We start from the raw sequence: 14,500 nt of genomic DNA on the forward strand, positions 1-14,500 counted from the left end.
CTGAGACAGCAGAATTGCTTGAACGCGGGAGGCGGAGGTTGCAGTGAGCTGAGATCGTGCCATTGCACTCCAGCCTGGGTGACAGAGCGAGACTCCTCTCCGAAAAACAAAAAACAAAAGTCTCTCCAAGCTGGGACAATCAATTCTGGTCTCCTGGAAATGGGACACTGGGAGCCTGGGAGCTGCTGGCTGTGAGTCGGGTGAAGGCAGCTTCAGAGAGCAGGCATCTGGCCCCCAGGGCTCAGGTCCCAGGGATTCTGGCTCCTGCCCTGCCTGGGACTTAGTTGTTGAACTTCCCCTTAGCCCTGCATCCTTCCAGTAAGTTGTTTGTCTTAAGCCAGTGTAGAGTTCATTCTGTTGCTTCCAAAAGAAACTTCACTAGCCCCAACCTGAGAAGGACTGAAAGGCTGAGAGCCACAGGAGGGGCTGAGTATGGCGGAGAAACAGCAGCGCATATGCTGGCCTAAGAGGGCTGAGGGAGCCCTGAACTCTCCCATGCTCTGGGCGCTGCAGCTGGGGTAGCTGCTACTGGCTCTACCTTGGCCTGTGTGCATCACCGCACCCCAGGGAGCTGAGGAAGGCTGCTTTCCTGACTTTTCCAAGCCTAGGATGGTTCTGCAGCTAAAGGTGTGTATGAGTATTGAACGCCACTGGCTGGGGAAGGGCAGGCACCAGACGAGGAATGCCCCTGCTCGCGAGGGCACAGGCAGCACTCCTGCATATGGAATGAGTTCAGTCTGCAGCTTCGAGGTTTGCACAAACATATATTTAAGGAACTTAAATGATACAAGACAAATGCTATCCTTTGCAAATCTTTAAACTTAAAAATGTGTGCTGCATATAGCTTTAAACAATATTTAAAGGATAGCTGAGCTGAAAAGTGTGCAGCTCTCTCTAAGGAATCCTGGCTCCTGGTGCGAATGACTTCGGGTGCCTCCCAGGGCCCTTTGGTTACTGCTAGAGAATGTTGCTCCCTGGCAGGGTTTCCACCAACATATTTCCCTGGGGGGAAAAAGATGGTTTTTGGAGAGAGATGTCCTTGTAGCCTTGTGGAAGGGACAGCTTCATTTTCTTTTCCTCACAGAGTGCCTAATTTTGGGAGGGCTCCAGCCTGTTCTCTGTCCCCAGGTCACCAGACCCTAGCAGTAAGTACGGTCTGGCCCCTGTCAACCAGAATGCTCGCCCTGTCATGTGGCTGCTGTGGCTCCATTTTTCCCACAGGTAAGGTCTCCTCCTTCCGAGAGAGTGCAGTGTGAGCTGTGTGCTGCTTGTGTCTTTCTTGTGGAGCAGCCAGGATACCGTGAGCACCACGACCCCCTGCCCCCAGGCCCACAGGAACGCTGGCTCTGACGTCAAAGCTGCTTGGAGGCTGCATCGTCACGATGGTACTGTTGGGGACAGACCAGGACTTGAAAACGGAGATGTTTTAGCAGGGTGCTGAGAAGCCGTGTTTCACAAGCATTTCTTCAGAGGAAAGGTAGCTGGGGTAACTCCAAAGTCAGGGAAAAAGAACTTCCGATACAAATGTCGGAAAGGGTGATGCTGCCTTGGGTTGGGAAGTGGACGGCAGGGAGCATGAGCCTGCAGCTGTCACCATCTCCCCTTCAGGCAGAGCCTCTCAGCAAAAGGGGCCCTATCCCAGGCAATGCCACGAGCTCTTGGGAGAGCGTCCCAGGGCGCTGACCCTCACCGTGCAGGCTGGCCTGAGGCACTGGGCTGGAAAAGTCCTAATGACCCCATCCTGCCTCCACTCTTCACCCGCAGTGGCAGCCCCTGAATGGGGTCTGTGCCCACTGGGCCTTACATGTGGTCACCACCCAGGAAGAGTCCCCAGTTCCTGTAGCGACCTCAGGTGTCAGACGTGAGATCCTCCTGAGAAGTAACAGCTGCTCACATCTAGACAAAAGCTTCTTGGCGTTTCCTTTCCTTCCCTTTTCCGTTGCGCCATCATGCAGGTGCAGGCTGGCTTGGGTGTGGTTCGTGGCGGAATTAGCGGGATGTGCAGATTTCTTCTGGTTTAGTCTCCACATTATTCCACTGTGAGCATGAGCAAGGGAAATGCTAAATAGATGCTACAAAATCTACGGTGAGCCGCTGAGTTTATTCAGGTTATGTTCTCAGCCTTTATTCCAGGGCCCAATTTTCAGGACAAGCCTTCGCGGGACAGGAGAAGTCCTCTGAAGAGAGCAGCGCGTGAGCAGAGAAACACGCACGGCTTGGTCTCGCTGCCCGGCAGCTGATTCCAAGGAGGGGCTGGGAGGGGCTGATTTCACCCTTCCCTAGCAAGACTCGGAGGAGGTTCTTCCTACACAAGAAGCCCACCTGACCACCAGGGCTTCCTGGAAGGGAGTGGTGCTAGATGTCAGCCAGAAACTCCCCAGACCAGGTATTCTTCCAGGCTCGGGCATAAAGAACCAGGAGGTTTTTATTTTCTATTAATCAACCTAGTTGGAAGCAAAGCCATTGTAAAGGCAGAGAGGTATTGATTACAGAATTAAAGAAGGAAAACGCTGCTTATATAATGTGCTGTTAAGCAGAAGCCTCCCCTGGCTACTTCAGTAACATCCTCGGTGAGGATCGCCTGCAGTCACTGGCTGGACACTTTCTATTGTACTAGCTCCCATACAGCAACATTTCTAGCAGCAGAAAAACAGGAAAACCGCTCTCCAGGGAGATGTTCCTGTCCTGTCCTGGCCCCAAATTACCTGGCACCAGGCTATCACACTCCACCAATACTTCGCTGGCCTGGGTTTTCAGGGGTGGCACGATGATGGTTCGGGGGTTCCCCGTGCAGTGATTCTCCAGGCTCCCCTTGGTGTCAAAGGCGTTGGCGTTGTTGTGCCCGGTGCGCTGCTGCACGGAGTAGGGGCTGGTGTTGCTGGAGGAGTCCGAGTAGGGGGAGTCGTGGACCGTGACACAGCTGATGACGTTTTTTCTTTGCTTGGAGACAGTGCTGAAAATGCAAAGGGAGAAGTCAGAGGTGGGAGGCGGCCATGAGGTGAGACACCCAACTAGCATTTCATGCCCTGGGGCAGGGGAGGGAGGCAGAGGGGAGAGGGCAGGAACAGGGCTTTTGCTCGCCCTAACCCCCCTGGAGAGGCTGGGCATGCAAATGTCCCCTGTGTAGCCGGCAGCAGGGGCACATGTGAAGACATGGAGAAGGGGCTGGTGCTGGACCCACAGGTGCTTCTGGAAACTAGGGAGTGCGATGCTTCGGGGCTGGCCTGGGCTCTTCCTGTGCAGCAGAGCTCAGCACAGCAGCAGGGGAGGCACCTGCAGCCCAGAGCTGTGTACAACCCCCATGGGCCCACCAGAATGGAACATCTGAGCAAGGAGAGAACCAGCAAGAACCCAGCAACCTGGGGACCTGGGTTAGGAGTCAACCTTGCTGGGAGAAGAATGTCATAAGTTTAGCTTTGGTGCCTGCGGCCTGGCAAAGCTTATGCAGGAGGGCGCAGAATGTCCAAGGAATGGGATGCAGTGTGAGGCTCTGAGGAGGCCGCACCCACACAGCACAGTGCAGACGTGCCGTGGAGAATGCAGAGCTGGAGTTGACACCCTCTGCCTCTCCTTGCTCTGAGTGTGCTCTGTGGGCTGTGTGCAGGCCACTAGGACCTCTGCATTCCCCTTTTCAGGAGCCAGGCCCACCTGTGGCTTTTCCACTGCCTGGGCCAAGGATCGGGGCAGATGGTACTGCACTGGGGCCTGGTGGGAAGGCCCTGCCACGTTGATGCTGTGTGAAAGCCACTCTGACGCCCTGGCCTTCATCTTACATATGGAACTTCATACAATAGGGAGGCACTGGCTTTGGATGGCTCTTGGCCAGCATGTTTGTTCAGAGATGTTTAAGTTAGTGTGGTTACTTTGGGAACTACTTCTGTCTGTCTTCAAACTCAGTGAGAGGCTGCTGGCATGATGGATGTGAAATTTATTGTTTATTGTGTGCTTATATAAGGCTTTAAAGATGAGTGTGCATCTATTTTTATATATTGATCATTTATTTTTAAGAAATGAAAATTGCCTAGGCAAGCTGGTCAGTTTCCAGCTAATTGGATGAGAGAAGCCGCTGGTATTTATAGAGCCTCAGAGTCACAGGCACCTCCGGGTATACTGCTTGAGGCCACACAGCCAGGTCAGGCTCTTCCCATGATGGATCTCCACCACCCTAGGGGCAGCAGGGAAGTGGGCAAGTTCCAGAGCCCACAGCAGCCAGGCAGCAGGGACAGAAGAACAGAGCCCTGCTGCTGAGCTACAGAAGGCTGAGGGAGCTGTGAGGTGCAGTCCCCAGGAGGCGCTGGCCCTGCTCCCCAAAGCCCAGTGCTCCTGACATCTAGATTGGATAATTCTTCCAGTGGCTGGACACTGTCCTCTCTGGTTCAGGGTGCCTAACCGTGTTGGTGGGTGAGAACATGAACCTTGCAGTCAGCTATCTAACTTCAACATGTGCTGCTGACAGGGCGGTGGGCAGCTATTTAACCTCTCAGTGATTCAGTGGCCTCATCAGTAAAAGGTAAGTAACAATTGGACCTGTATCATAGGCTTGTTTTGATAACTAAGTGAGAAAGCACATGTGCTTTTTTTTTTGAGACGGAGTCTCGCTCTGTCGCCCAGGCTGGAGTGCAGTGGCCGGATCTCAGCTCATTGCAAGCTCTGCCTCCCGGGTTCAGGCCATTCTCCTGCCTCAGCCTCCCGAGTAGCTGGGACTACAGGCGCCCGCCGCCTCGCCCGGCTAGGTTTTTGTATTTTTTAGTGGAAACGGGGTTTCACCATGTTAGCCCATGTTGGGATGGTCTCGATCTCCTGACCTCGTGATCCGCCCGTCTCGGCCTCCCAAAGTGCTGGGATTACAGGCTTGAGCCACCGCGCCCGGCCAAGCACATGTGCTTTAAATGATACACAACACATGATAAGTATTCCATAATGGCTGCTATGATTCTTCTTCTTACAAGTTGTGTTACCTTATTTAACATGTGAAAACAGGTTTGCAAAAAACTTATCTAGGCAAAGAGAATTCTATCAGGGTGAGGACTTGCTGGAAAAGTTTCCTTTTTTCTAGCCTGTGAATAAACCAGAAGATTGAAATGAAAGAAAATTAAAACTCATGATATCTTGGAGATCTATGCGGGGTACTACAGGGAATAGCTGCTATACAAAGAAATATGTGTCTCTGCCCTCGAGGAGATTAAAATCTCAGTGGAGGACTGTATAAAAACATGACAAGTTAAATAGTAAAAGCTTTAAAATAACCAGTTAGAGAGAATAATGGATGTCACAAAGCCTCCGTGATTAACTGTCAGATGAATCGTACAGATGATAATTGCTAACAACTCAAAAGAAGGTGAGGAATGAATTGGCTGCATATATTTACGGCTCTTCACGTTAACTTAAAGTAGATAAATTTTAATTAATACAGACCCACACCTCCCAGTTATGACAGTTTAAATGTGAAATGTCCATATGCTTGTTCTTCAAAAAGCTAAACACAGAGTTACCATATAGCAATTCCATTCCTAAGTACGTACTTAAAGGATTGGAAACAGGTACTCAGATACAGGTAAGCCAATGTTCACTGCAGTACTATTCAAAATACCAAGAGGTGGAAACGACCCAAATGTCCATCGACTGGTGAATGGATAGAAAATGTGGTGTATCCATACAGTGGAATACTATTCAGTCATAAAAATGAATGAACGCTGGGAGGGGTGGATCATGCCTGTAATCTCAGTGCTTTGGGAGGCTGAGGTGGGAGGACTGCTTGAGGCCAGGAGTTCAAGACCAGCCTGGGCAACACAGTAAGAACCCATCTCTACAAACAATTAAAAAAATAAGCGAGGTATGGTGGTGTGTGCCTGTAGTCCCAGCTGTTTGGGAGGCTGAGGTGGGAGCCCAGGAGTTTGAGGCTGCGGGGAGCTATGATCACACCACTGCACTCCAGCCTGGGTGACAGAGTGAGACCCTGTCTCCAAAAAAAAAGAAAAAAAAAAGTTCTGATACATGCTGCAATATGGATGAATCTTGAAAACATTAAATGAAATAAACCAGACACAAAAGGACAAATTGTTTGAGTCTACATATATGAAATATCTAGAATAGGCAAATTCATACAGACAGAAAATACATTAGAGGTTACTAGAGGTTGGGGGCTAGGGGAGAGGAGAGTGGGAAGTTACTGATTAATGGTATAGTTTTTGGTTGGGGCAATGGAAAAGTTCTGAAAATAGATAATGGTGATGACTATACAGCATTATGAGTATAATTAATGTCACTGAATTTACACTTAAAAATGGTTGAAATGTCAAATTTGTTATATATATTTTACAATTAAAAATTAATAGCCTAAAACCACTGAATTGTGCACATTCAACGGGTGAACTGTACAGTATGGTACATGAATTACATCTCCATCAAAAACAAAGTCCAGGCCGGGTGAGGTGGCTCATGCCTGTAATCCCAGCACTTTGGGAGGCTGAGGCGGGTGGATCTCCTGAGGTCACAAGTTCGAGATCAGCCTGACCAACATGGTGAAACTCCGTCTCTACTAAAAATACCAAAAATTAGCCGGACGTGGTGGCAGGTGCCTGTAATCCCAGCTACTCAGAGGCTGAGGCAGGAGAATCACTTGAACCCAGGAGACAGAGGTTGCAGTGAGTCAAGACTGTGCCATTGCACTCCAGCCTGGGCGACAGAGCAAGACTCCGTCTCACAACAACAACAACAACAAAAAAAAAGCAAAAGAGATTGAGAGTCTTGGGCACTTTGCAGCTGTACATCAGGGCTCAGCAGAGACACCTAGAGAGTGGGAGGGCACTGACATCCAGTACAAGAATTACAAAGTGGGAGCTAGGTGCGGTAGCTCACCCCTGTAATCCCAGCACTTTGGGAGGCCAAGGTGGGAGGACTGCTTGAAGCCAGAAATTTGAGACCTGCCTGGGCAACACAGTGAGATCCCATCTCTACAAAAATAAAAACATTAGCTAGGCATGGTGGTGTGCGCCTCTAAGTCCTAGCTGCTCAGGAGGCTGAGGCAGGAAGATGGCTTGAGCCCTGGAGTTTGAGGCTGCAGTGAGCTGTGGTCATGTCACTGCACTCCAGTGTGGGTGACAAAGAGACCCCCACTCTAAAAAAAAAAATTAAAAATAAATAAAAATAATTAGGCACGGTGTCTCACACCTGTAATTAGCAGTTTGGGAAGTCAAGGCAGGCAGATCATTTGAGGTCAGGAGTTTGAGACCAGCCTGGCCAACATGGTGAAACTGTCTCTACTAAAAATAAAAAATCTGCTGGGCATGGTGGCTCACACCTGTAATCCCAGAACTTTGGGAGGCCAAGGTGGGCGGACCACTTGAGGTCAGGAGTTTGAGACTAGCCTGGCCAACATGGCAAAACCCCGTTTCTACTAAAAATACAAAAATTAGCCAGGCGTGGCAGTGTGCACCTGTAATCCCAGCTACTAGGGAGGCTGAGATAGGAGAATCGCTTGAACATGGGAGGTGGAGGTTGCAGTGAGTGGAGATCGCACCACCACACTCCAGCCTGGGCGACAGGGAGACTCTGCCCACCACGCTCCACCGCCGCAAAAAAAAAAAAAAAAAAAAAAAAATCCTGGCTGTGGTGGCACATGCCTGTAATCCTAGCTTCTTGGGAGGTTGAGGTGGGAGACTGCTTGAACCTGGGAAGTGAGGTTGTAGTGAGCTGAGATCGCACCACTACACTCCAGCCTGGGTGACACAACCAGACTCCGTCTTAAAAAGAAAAAAAAAGATTGCTGTCTACCAATAACAACAAAAAACAGTATCTCAACATATTTTATAAATATAAATTAAGTAAAAAAAAAAAAAAAAAAAAGAATTAGGAAGTGGGACTCCAGGAGGTCTCTGAGCTAGGAGGTAGGGAGGAGGGATCTGAGAGCAGGGAGACACAGGAGGCTGAGGACAAGGAGGGAGCAGGAAGGAAGGAGAGCTGCCTTAACAAGACAAGGGCAGTGAAACCTGCAGCTGTCTTCTGGGATGAGTGGTGGGGAGTAATGGGAAACAACTGGTCTGCTGCAGTCTCTTGTGTAATAAGGGAACTCCTCCCACCCGGCACTGTTTCAAAGTGCTTGAGGGCCAGGGGAAGAGCTGGGAGCCATGACTGGGAGCAGCTGCTGGTTCCTGAGGGGAGGTGAGGAGGAGATGGTGCTGCCCTGCCCTTCACTCTCAGTTTCAGGCACAGGTACTCCTGAATGATGAACATGCCTCTGGTCATTTCACGAAACACAGACATGTTCTGTTGCAGGTGCACATTCTGTGGGCAGAGGACCCCAGGTGAGGATGGAGGCTGACTCCCAAATGTGTCCTGGGAGCTGGCGCTGGGTCCTAGCTCTGATGTTCCTTTACTGGTGTGGCTCTGGACAGTGTCCTGGATAACCTGTAACATCCATCCAGCTCCAACCTGCTCCGAAACTCATTGAGAGAGATTACTCATGGCATTAAAGGAGCCATTGTGAGGATCTCTGAAAGATTCCTAGAGACATTTTCAAATAGGAATGGTCTAGCCCTAATCTGGGGAGGAAAGAGATCCTTTTAGTAGATGTACTTTACATATAGACCCAGATCTGGCCAGTTCTTGCTGATCATATCTTCCTTAGGATCTGAGTAGTTTAGAAAATGAGCAATTTTTTTTAAAAAAAAAAACAAAAAGACAAAAACACACACTAATTTTGGCTAAACTGTAATCTGTCCTCGAGTAAAATTCCAATTGGGCATATTTGGAGCTCTTCACTCAAATGTGGAAATTGTGGAGAAGCTTCAGCTTAACGTGAAAAAGAATTTTCTAACTAGAACTATCTCAAGACACAATAGCCACTTCATGAGTCACTGAGCTTCTTATCACTGAAGAATGGCTTTCTGGCATGAGTCTTGTGAGAGCGGACAGCTTGGCCTGGGTGACCTGTGAGAACTGAGGGCCATCTACTTGATGGAAACCCAACAGGTAGTGAGCCTCCCACCAAAGAGACTGAAGAATCTGCATGTCAGCGTCTAGTTATCTACAAGGAGTGTGGGATAAAACCTTTATAAACCCTTCCCGGGTCCCATCCCTTTGTTGTAGCTGGGGAGCCCCTAGCTTAATGAGCAAATATGTACGGCACGGCTTGATGCTGATTTGCCTACCTTTTTGGATTTACAAGTGGCACATTTATTCGCAGAAGGTGAATTCATTTGCTAGCTGTTTTTCATCTCTTCCATTGTGAGAAAGCTCTGCGCTCTACCTGAACACACTATGCAGATTAGAGAACTAATGGGAAGCTGTGAAATGAGTCACTTTAGAAATGAGCACATATTTGAGATGACTACTGCAGATTCTTTAGGCTCGTATCTATCGATACTACTGGGATTCGTTCCATGATTGCATCTAATTATTATTGACAGCTTATCAATCCCATTATGAGTTGGTTAATGCAAGTGAGAGACATAGCAATAGGAGCAGAATGAGAAATATTTGCTGAAATGGGCTTGAAAGAACATCACTTCTGAATAAAGAACAAAGCTGTCAGAGTTCACAATTGCATTATGTTGTCATGGCAATAGATAATTTTCATCATTTCAAAATGATGAAAACAAATAAGGAGCTAAAAAGTAAAGCAATCCCTAAAGGAGAAAACACTGGGAGAAGATCAGATATAACCTGTGACCCCTTCCCTGTAGGGTCTTATCTGGAATGTGTCTCTGATTTCTATTTGCTAATATGAGTCAATTTCATCCTTCAAGACCAGGGTCAAAACTCATCTCCTCCAATAACTTCTTTCACCCTTCTGATTTCATAGTCAATGCTATATGTTCTATTACTATGATGCTGATTATTAAGTACAGGTAACATTTATTGCATGCATACTAACCTACGGCTTAAAGTGCTTTATATGTGTTATCTCCTTTAATCATCATGGAAAGATGATGTGGTAAAGAATATGACTACTTTTGGCTGGGCACAGTGGCTCACGCTGGTAATTCCAGTGTGCCTCCAGACCACTGTGTTCCTTCCTGATACCTGCTGACTCACAGTCATCAGAGAGAAAAAAAATCTTCATTTTAATATGGCACATACATTCCATTCAAATGATTATTATTATTTTTAGAGGCAGGGTCTCACTCTGCCATCCAGACTGTAGTATGGTGGTGTGAGCGGAGCTCACTGCAGCCTCGAACTCCTGGGTGGAAGCAATCCTCCCATCTCAGCTTCCCCAGTAGCTGGGACTACAGGCACGTGTCACTGCTGGTACCACTTCCCAAGTAGCTGGGACTACAGGCACGTGCCACTGCTGGTACCACTTCCCAAGTAGCTGGGACTACAGGCACGTGCCACTGCTGGTACCACTTCCCAAGTAGCTGGGACTACAGGCACGTGCCACTGCTGGTACCACTTCCCAAGTAGCTGGGACTACAGGCACGTGCCACTGCTGGTACCACTTCCCAAGTAGCTGGGAATGCAGGCACGTGCCACTGCTGGTACCACTTCCCAAGTAGCTGGGACTGCAGGCACGTGCCACTGCTGGTACCACTTCCCAAGTAGCTGGGACTACAGGCACGTGCCACTGTGCCTGGGGAATTAAAAATTTTTTTTGTAGAGACAGGGTCTTGCTAAAGTTGCCCAGGTTGGTCTCAAACTCCTGGCCTCAAGTGATCCTCCCACCTTGGCCTCCCAATGTGCTGGGATTCCAGGTGAGCCACCATGCCTGGCTCCTCCTTTCAAATTGTATTATCTACATATTTATGTCTATGTCTATGTCTACACGTGTGTATATAAACACACATATATCACCAGTAAGATCATTTTTTATATGACTACTTTCTAGAGAAATCAGAAACAGGGTCATGGAAGGAGCCAGGAGTAGTCACCTCATCCTTGTCCCATCAGATGCAGCGGAAGGAAGTGTTTGCTCTCCTTCCATCTTCTTCTGAAGCCCAGTCTCTCTCTTCCCAACTGGCCTGGGTGATTAGGACTCATCTCTCCAAATCACCTTCAATCTATCCACTGAGCACCACTCTGCTCTATGGTATCCAACCCTCTCCCACCCCTCTTCCTCCCTCTTCCCTGTGGAAAGCCAGGAGCAAACCAGGAAGCTGTGGCACATCAGTGACAGCTTTGTAATGTGACAGCAGCTGGGGACAGTAGGGTGGAGTGTCTCTTCTTCAAAATACACCCCTAAACCATTCCACTCAACCCACTGGAGTGTCTTAAATGGACCCCTGTAAAGAGGGTGTGGCAAAGTCAGCTGGACAAAAGATCCTTCCATCATCGCTCCAGGTGAGTCACATGACTGAAGTAGCTTTCAACTGGGGATGTATTGTACTCAAAATGGAGAGACACCAAAGTTCCTTCAACTGGCACTGTGTGTTTGGGTTCCTTTGTTCCTTCACTCAAGCCTGATTCCCACGTCCCCATAAGCACGGCAGGAGATTGGCTGTAAGTAGCTTCTCAACCAATGGCAGGATGGAGCAAGCTATATGGTTATAGGTAGCCATGGAGGCTAATCCCACTTTGGGTTTTTTGCCCATAAAATAATAAATGAGTGTGTGTGGGTTTTGCTCCCTCTGTTAAGTGGATGTTAATTTTTCAGGTCAAAGTAATTTGAGCAGCAGTTTATCAGTTTTCTAACCTTGCTTTATCTATAATAATTTCTCTAGACTTTCACCTTAGTATAAAGAAGGAAAACATTTCAGGTCAAATTTTTTTTATATATAAACATGTTAAGAGTGACCTAAGTAACTGTTTCTACATCTAAAATACTGAGTGATATTTATGAATCATTTTTCTTAAAGTTTTCATTTTTGGTAACGGTGGCTGAAACAGTGGCTGCTTACACAGGCACAGTAAAGTGCAGCCTGCAGGAGGGCCTTGATGACCGAAGCAAAACAACCCACCCACCAGAAACATCCAGGTAACTCAATGAGTGAATACATGAGTGAATAATGGAGCTGGACAAAATCATTTCTAGCTGATCAGTTGACACAAGCCACTTTGGTTTACACACTTAAAAAATTACTCTTGGCCAGGCATGGTGGTTCACACCTGTAATCCCAATACTTTGGGAGGCCAAGGCAGGAGAATTGCTTGAGCCTAGGAGTTCAAGACCAGACTGGGCAACATAGTGAGACACTGTCTCCAGTTCTTACTAAAAAAAAAAAAATTACCCTAATGACTAAAGGTTGTATGCTACAGCCTTTACAAGACCATTTCAGCACAAGGTAAGGTTAGCAGGGGTTCTGGATCAGGAGACGTGTACCTATAAACCGTCCAAGAGAGTCCAGGAGAGAAAAGATGGCTTGTTCAGTATGTGTAGACAATTAAATGCTTTTCTAATCAAAATTGTCTATAAATATTTAAAAGAAGACCAGTTCTACTACTGAATCCTGGGGGACCCAGAACAATATCTGTTTGTCTCATCTTTTGGCCAATTCTCTAGCCATGACCAGAGTCCCCTAGTCCACAGTAATTCACTGAAAAGGAGTCCCTGGCTCTTCCCTGACCTTCCTACTTTTAAAAGAGCTGACATGGCCCTTCTCAGTGCCATGGCTCCAGCACCCTGACAAACGCCCAGCACCAAGAGGGGGCTCAGTGGACAACACTCTAGACTCCCTGTGGCCCTGGCATGGTGCCCTGCACACAGTGGGTGCCACCACGGCATGGTGGTAGTCACGGGAGGGAGCAGGATGGAATTTGTATTTGTTGAATGAATGACTGAAATCAGTTATTTTTTGCCGGTTATTAAGTTTGCCATTTCTTCAAGAGCATGGCACCTGAGTCCCAACTCTGCTATTTAGAACCTTTATCAATTTGGGTGAGTCACCTACCTTTCCTGAGCCTCAGTGTCTTCATCTATCAAATGAGAATAGGAATACCAGCCTCGCGTGCCCCATCAAATGACGGAGGAGCTAGTGCGGGTACAACATCCGGTGTATGTTTGCTATGATTTTCCCGTCTTTAGCTCAGCGTCTCCCAGCATCTGCCTGCAACATGCCCTGGAGTTCTCACGAGTGGAGCTGCTAGCCAGCCATCTGCTGTGCAACTAACAGTGCCACATACATGGGGTCAGGAATAATGATTTTGCCTTGGCCTTCTTTTAAAAATTCTAGGCTGTATCATCTAGTCCTAGAGGTTTAGTGACACCCTCAATCAGGTCTAAAAGCCCCTTTGGTGGTGGAGGCACTGCCATCCGTCTGAAGGTCATTGGCTGCCTGACTCTGGCTGCCAAGCTGAGGCTGAGCCATGTTAGGGGAATTAACCAGTATTTCAGGCAAAGTTACAGGACTGGCACTGGGGTAAGTAGCAAATAGAAAACGAGGCTGGGAACACAGAAGGTGGGAATCAACATGCCCACAGCACAGGAGAAATCAGGCTTGGGAACGAGGATGATCAACATGTAGGAGGGAAGGTCTCCGTTGCTCCATCTGGGACACAGAAGGGCTGGGGAAGCTCTTCAGCTGGAGAGGGACCAGGTGACCCCTCCATGTGGCTGCACTTGGGGGTGCATCCTTGTTTTCCCAGGACTGATGCTTCCCCTTGAGCCCCTCAGTATCTCCTGACAAAGCTGACCACCCCCATCTAAGGGGAGATCCCTCCCCAACCCCCTTCCCATCCTGAAGCCCCTTTTGGATAAACTCCTGCACAGGGCTCTTGATCCTGTTCGCCTGCCTCAGAGGCTCTGCCCCATCAATCCCCTCACTTGAATTTGCAACCCCACCTCCTCTACGGTGTGGACCTGCGAGACCTTTAGCCTTCAAAGCCCCCTCCCCTGCTATTCCCTTAAGCTTTTTCCCTTTGAGTCCCCCATGGTACTTTGCTCATTTTTATGGGACTGATACTCTGTTTTGTGTTATAATGATTTGTATGTGTTTCGTCTTGCTTATTACCCTGCAAACCTCAAGAGGACACAGACTGTCTACCTTATTTATGTAACACCTGCAGTTCCCAGCATAATATCTTACACTAGTGGGGCCAATAAATACCGACTGTGTTAAATTTTATGATAATTCTGACTTCTAAGAACAAGTAATCATATTTCCCCACATTTTTTTTTCTCATTCCAAAATGTAGTCACAATAATGTGATCACAATTACACAGTGGTTTCTCTATAAATAAAACAGCTACTGGTTTCTGTTTTATCCTACTCAGACTCAAATACACTTTCCTACCTTCTTGAGTGTGAAGACATTTTCTAAGGCAATAATAATAGCCATTGGATCTCTCTAGAAAACATTATTCTGGGAGCTCCCAGTCACAACTGCGGACAGCTGAAGCCTTTTGGATGACTCCTGAGCCTCCGTCTGCAGCTTCCCTATTCAGCCTGATGTGTCCGGCACATTTTCATGACCCTGGCAGGCTGGCAGTCCCTGCCACTCTTCACTGCAGGATGCTGTGGGACTCAGTGGCCACTGCTACTGTCTGTGGCTGTCCCTCACCTGTGCACCTGGCTCCCACTCCTAGGTTTCTTTGAGTTGTTCTCATGAAGGTCCTCATCTGCTG

At 48.1% G+C, this 14,500-nt stretch overlaps 1 protein-coding gene across 11 annotated transcripts in view; it reads right to left on the minus strand.

Moving 5' to 3' along the window:
* HIPK2 (homeodomain interacting protein kinase 2) overlaps nt 1-14,500 on the minus strand; it is a 220,471-nt gene that overhangs the window by 19,472 nt on the left and 186,499 nt on the right. For 9 of the 11 annotated variants that reach the window (XM_045388257.2, XM_045388254.2, XM_074036126.1 and 6 more), the window contains one exon: nt 2,706-2,953. In XM_045388257.2, the coding sequence (XP_045244192.2) occupies nt 2,706-2,953 (248 nt within the window). Of the gene's footprint in view, nt 1-747; nt 2,038-2,705; nt 2,954-14,500 lie in introns of those variants that run through there. The other 2 variants (XM_074036128.1, XM_074036127.1) reach the window with 1 other exon arrangement.

Source organism: Macaca fascicularis, chromosome 3, assembly GCF_037993035.2.
Source record: "Macaca fascicularis isolate 582-1 chromosome 3, T2T-MFA8v1.1".
In the NCBI taxonomy this organism is placed as follows: Eukaryota; Metazoa; Chordata; class Mammalia; order Primates; family Cercopithecidae; genus Macaca; species Macaca fascicularis.